The 5,270-nt window shown below is 37.8% G+C and overlaps 1 gene segment (V, D, J or C); it reads left to right on the forward strand.

Annotated features, from left to right (window-relative positions):
* The first annotated feature begins 1,270 nt into the window (after positions 1-1,270).
* On the forward strand, positions 1,271-2,011 carry LOC124863415. The segment is given in 2 exon segments: positions 1,271-1,375; positions 1,475-2,011. Coding segments are annotated over 2 exon segments (375 nt in total).
* The last annotated feature ends 3,259 nt before the right edge of the window (positions 2,012-5,270 follow it).

The raw sequence follows: 5,270 nt of genomic DNA on the forward strand, positions 1-5,270 counted from the left end.
AAAAACTCCTCTGTGCATGAAGAGTTTTAACATGGAATCACCACAGGGGGAGCCATCAGACCACTGAATCACAAATTTTTAAAAAGCATATATTTTTATGCCAAAGTTTTAAATGCAAAGCCACATTGTAAAATATGAAGAAAAATGATAAAATAATCATGAATTGCTGTATGTTAAACCTTGACCTCAAAGCTGTTAGCTTTCCCAAAATGGGGCATTTTTCCCAATAAAATATTTCAGAATGTGTTTTTTTTTTCAGTTAAAGAGAGAAATTCATCTACTGTCATTTTGTTTTAGAAATTACATGAAGAAAATGAATGAAATATTTGAGCTGACAATGAGTCAATAAATTGTAATAAGATATTTTCTGTGTTACCCATATATTAATGAAAATAATTTAATGTCCACATTGCAAATTCAATCATACTGTTCCCCCAAGCTGAGTGAAAGAACAAACACATTTAAAACAACAGGTAGACAAATAACTTATTGGCTGTTCATCGGTATTTAGATAAAGTTTAATCATTCAATGACTTGATCTGATGCTGTGAGCTGCAGAAGAAGAGAAACTCCTGATCACCTTCAACACCAACATGTTCTCTGTAGCTCTGCTGCTGCTGGCTGATGGATCCTGTGAGCAGCAAGAAAATGTTGCTATTTCCAAAAAAACACAAAACCAAACTAGAATATGTATTTATTTGGTCTTTTATGAACAAATCTTTCAAGAACATTCCTTTTTTTCATTTTACAATAGAGACTCATCTTGCCAAGTAACAAAAATGAACATTAGACTAAAGAGACAAAATGTTGTTTTGTACACCCACTCTACAAATTACCGGAGAATTTGTAACAGGACTGGATCTACTTTCTTAAAAGGAAATAAGGAAGAATGAAAAAGATAATCTTTCCATTCTGAGATTATAAAAAAATACCTAATAACTAAAAACAGCTAAATTGTACAATGCAATTTATTTATTTATCGTTTCTATATTCAGGCCAGATGGACAACAGAAGTCAAATATTGTTTTAAAGAAAAAAAAAAGTCCAGCAGATTTCTAAAGATAATCATTTTAAAATGTCTAGTTTGATCGGTGAATATTTTACTGTCATTCCATAAAAAAATGCATTTATCGTTTTCTTTTTATGCTAAACCAAGATGTTGTAAAACACAACATAAAGAGTTAAAAAAATGTTTCAAAAGGAAAAAACTCTCCTTAAATGGAGCCCTTTCTCAGTACATCAAATCCCTCCTTCTTCACATTAATGCAAATCTCTGCTGTGTATTTCTTTCCTGCTGACTGCTTCCTAATTTGTGTCTCCAGCCTCAGGATGATGAACATGCTCACGGTTCTTCTTCTTGTCCTCTCTCTGAGATGTAAGTTCTCCCGCTTCCTTATGCTTTACATTATATTACTGGCTAAATGTGAGTACCTTTATATTTCTCATCATTGTTTTCTCTATTTTAACCCATCAGGTTGCACAAGTCAGAGTATGGAGTCCATTCCTTCCAGTTCAGTGGTGAAAAGTCCTGGAGAGACTCTCAGTTTGTCCTGCAGAGCATCTGGCATCACAATTAGCAACTACGCTATGCACTGGATCAGACAGCCTGCAGGAAAAGGACTGGAATGGATAGGAAGAGGGTTCAATGACCCCAACAGTAACACATATGCCAGCAGTGTGGGGGGAAGAATTGAAATCAGAAAGGACAGCAGCAACAACATGGTGCATCTGAAACTGTCCAACCTGAAACCAGAGGACTCTGCTGTGTATTACTGTGCCAGGGAAGCACAGTGTTTCATGTGAGCACAATGGCTGCACAAAAACTACATGAACTATATTGTTTGTGAGGGCCTGAAGAGGGCAGTAGAAGACTGATGACACCAACAGACAGAGACATGCTAGACTTAAGAAGTATGAACTTGTTTTGATAATTTATAGTAAATTATTTCCAAAAGCTTTATACAAGTACATATAATATTACTTTTAAGTATTAACATATTTCATATCAAAAGATATTTCCAAACGGTTTCTATTTGTAAGCGGAGAAGCCATCTTCATCTTTTTCCTTTCTGTAATTACGTCTATGCAAAATATGCCATGTTTGTCTGGCTACTGTACCATAAAGACCTGGATTGCATTAGCAATGATGGATCCTATTGATTGCCCCCTATTTCCACAAGTTACCACTGGACCTGATTACTCCGTTTAGTTGGGTAACCAGATCTAGGGAGGGTTTCAAACTTCTTTCATTTAAAAATATTATAGAACAAAGTCCTTTGATTGAGTGATCTTCAGTGTTGCTGAAACATTTCTGTATCCTTCAGCACATTTGTCCTTTGACACAATCGAGTTTCAAAGGTCTAGAGATAGTTCCCTTAACTTCATTCAGCTCTGATATGTATTGTGTACTTAAGACCTCATACAAACAAGTGGGTATTATTGCAAATCATGTTTGACCATCTCAGATAGATTTAGCTCAAATTACTCAAATTACTAACCACTAGAAAACTTACATAAATTCAAGGCCTTAGAAAAACTGGAACAAACACACAACCAAACACAACCTGCTGGACCAAAGTTCAAACTAGAACTTGGGAGCAGCATGATGATAAAAGAGTTTAATAATAACAAAAAGAAAGAAACCTACAGCATGACCTGAAGAGAACAGGGCATAGAGTATGGGCAGAACGGAAAAATCACCGGCATGGCAACTGAATACAGAGCAGAAGGAAGAGAGACTAATTAAAATTAATAGAGTTAAACAGAGATCCATAAAAAACTATTTAATAAAGGGAAAGAAATAACAGAGATGCAATAGAAATAATACCCGATGTACAAAAAACAGAACACAAGAATAAACTAAGAACCTAAACACAAATTAATGAGCTAATATGGAAACACCTTGCAAACAACAAGAACACGGAGAAATGAACTGAATAAGGCAGAACCTAAAGAACATGATCAATGAAGATGATCAAAATGCAAACACAAACCCAAAAGAAAACCATCCGTGGACTTTGACATGGTCAGTGTTAATATTAAAGGTCTAAACCTACAAGAAAAGTTTAAAATGCTTCCAACATGGTGGTCTATTCAGAACACATCGCTGATCAACAGGCTAATGATCCTCTTCATAACGATGAGCATTTAATCTTTTATGCCTTGGATTCTATATTTTTGTTGACATCACATGACATGAGGTCTTATGTATTTATAGAGTTTTAAATAGTGGTGGTTAAACATTGATTCATGGCTGTGAACTGCCTTTTTGAAAAATAATAGTTATTAATCAGCAAGTAGTACAAAACTGTGAAGAAGAGTTTGTAAATTCTTTTTTAATATAAAAGTGTGGTGAAGAGAGAGCTGAACCGATAAGCAAAGCTCTCGATTTACCGGTCAGTCTACGTTCCTACCCTCACCTAAGAACCAAAGAACAAGATCCTGGATACAGATGGCTGAAATGAGGTTCCTCCGTAGTGTGGCTGGGCACTCCCTTAGAGATAGGGCGAGGAGTTCGGCCATCTGGGAGGAGCTCGGAGTAGAGCCGCTGCTCCTCCACATAGAGAGGAGCCAGTTCAGGTATATCACACTGTACAAAGATTCACTAAATAACAAATTCAGCATCAGTTTAGATGGCTCCAGTAAAACAGTGACTTTAAATGGACATAATATGCAGCCTGAAGACTCTGCTGTGTATTACTGTTCCAGGAAGGTCCACAGTGGCACAAACAAGCAGTAAAGTACAAAAATCTCTCAGAGTCTGAGCATCCACTCACCAGCCACTTTATTAGCTACACCTTGCTAGTACCGGGTTGGACCTTCAGAAATGCCTAATCCTTCGTGGCATAGATTCAACAAGGTACTGGAAGTATTCCTCCGAGAGTTTGATCCATATTGATATGATGGCATCACACAGATGCTGCAGATTTGTCGGCAGCACATCCATGATGCGAATCTCCCGTTCCACCACATCCCAAAGGTGCTCTATTGAGATCTAGGGACAGTGGGGGCCTTTTTAGTTCAGTGAACTCATTGTCATGTTCAAGAAACCAGTCTGAGATGATTCGTGCTTTATGACATGGCGCATTATCCTGCTGGAAGTAATCATCAGAAGATGGGTACACTGTGGTCATAAAGGGATGGACATGGTCAGCAACAATACTCATGTAGGCTGTGGCGTTGACACGATGCCCAAAGTGTGCCAAGAAAATTTACCACACACCATTACACCACCACCACCAGCCTGAACCGTTGATACAAGGCAGGATGGATCCATGCTTTCATGTTGTTGACGCCAAATTCTGACCCTACCATCCGAATGTCGCAGCAGAAATCGAGACTCATCAGACCAGGTAACATTTTCCAATCTTCTATTGTCAAGTTGTGGTGAGCCTGTGTGAATTGTAGCCTCAGTTTCCTGTTCTTAGCTGACAGGAGTGGCACCCATTGTGAACTTCTGCTGCTGTTGCCCATCTGTCTCAAGGTTCGACATGTTGTGCGTTCAGAGATGCTCTTCTGCATGCCTTTGTTGTAACGAGTAATTATTTGAGTTACTGTTGCCTTTCTATCAACCCAAACCAGTTTGGCTATTCTCCTCTGACCTCTGGCATCAACAAGGCATTTGCGCCCACAGAACTGCCAATCACTGGATATTTTCTCGTTTTTTCGGACCATTCTGTGTAAACCCAGGAGATGGTAGTGCGTGAAAATCCCAGCAGTTTCTGAAATACTCAGACCAACACCTCTGGCACCAACAACTAAGCCACGTTCAAAGTCACTTAAATCCCCTTTCTTCCCCATTCTGATGCTCGGTTTGAACTGCAGCAGATCGTCTTGGCCATGTCTACATGCCTAAATGCATTGAGTTGCTGCCATGTGATTGGCTGATTAGAAATTTGCGTTAACAAGCAGTTGGAGTGGTGAACCTACTAAGGTGGCCGGTAAGCGTATATTCTACTAATTATGAACCAAAGAAGGCACTCCTATACCACTTAAGATTTAGACCAGGTTCAAAGAGAAAAATCTCAAATTGTTTAGGATCTGTGTCAAATAATAAAAAAGAAAGTTTGTAAAATTTTGATGAAAATAAATTAATTCAGAACCTGGTAGATTTTAAAATATTTTCTGCTGCAATTAATGAAATGGTGTAAATCCAAACATATTTAAACTGCTTGTTTCTGACATTTTTTGTATTTTAGTTCCGTAATGCTCTTACCTCATGTTACTACAATTACTACATGCAGTAGATTATGTATTCAGAAGTTAATGAT

This window comes from Girardinichthys multiradiatus, chromosome X, assembly GCF_021462225.1.
Source record: "Girardinichthys multiradiatus isolate DD_20200921_A chromosome X, DD_fGirMul_XY1, whole genome shotgun sequence".
NCBI classification, from domain to species: domain Eukaryota; kingdom Metazoa; phylum Chordata; class Actinopteri; order Cyprinodontiformes; family Goodeidae; genus Girardinichthys; species Girardinichthys multiradiatus.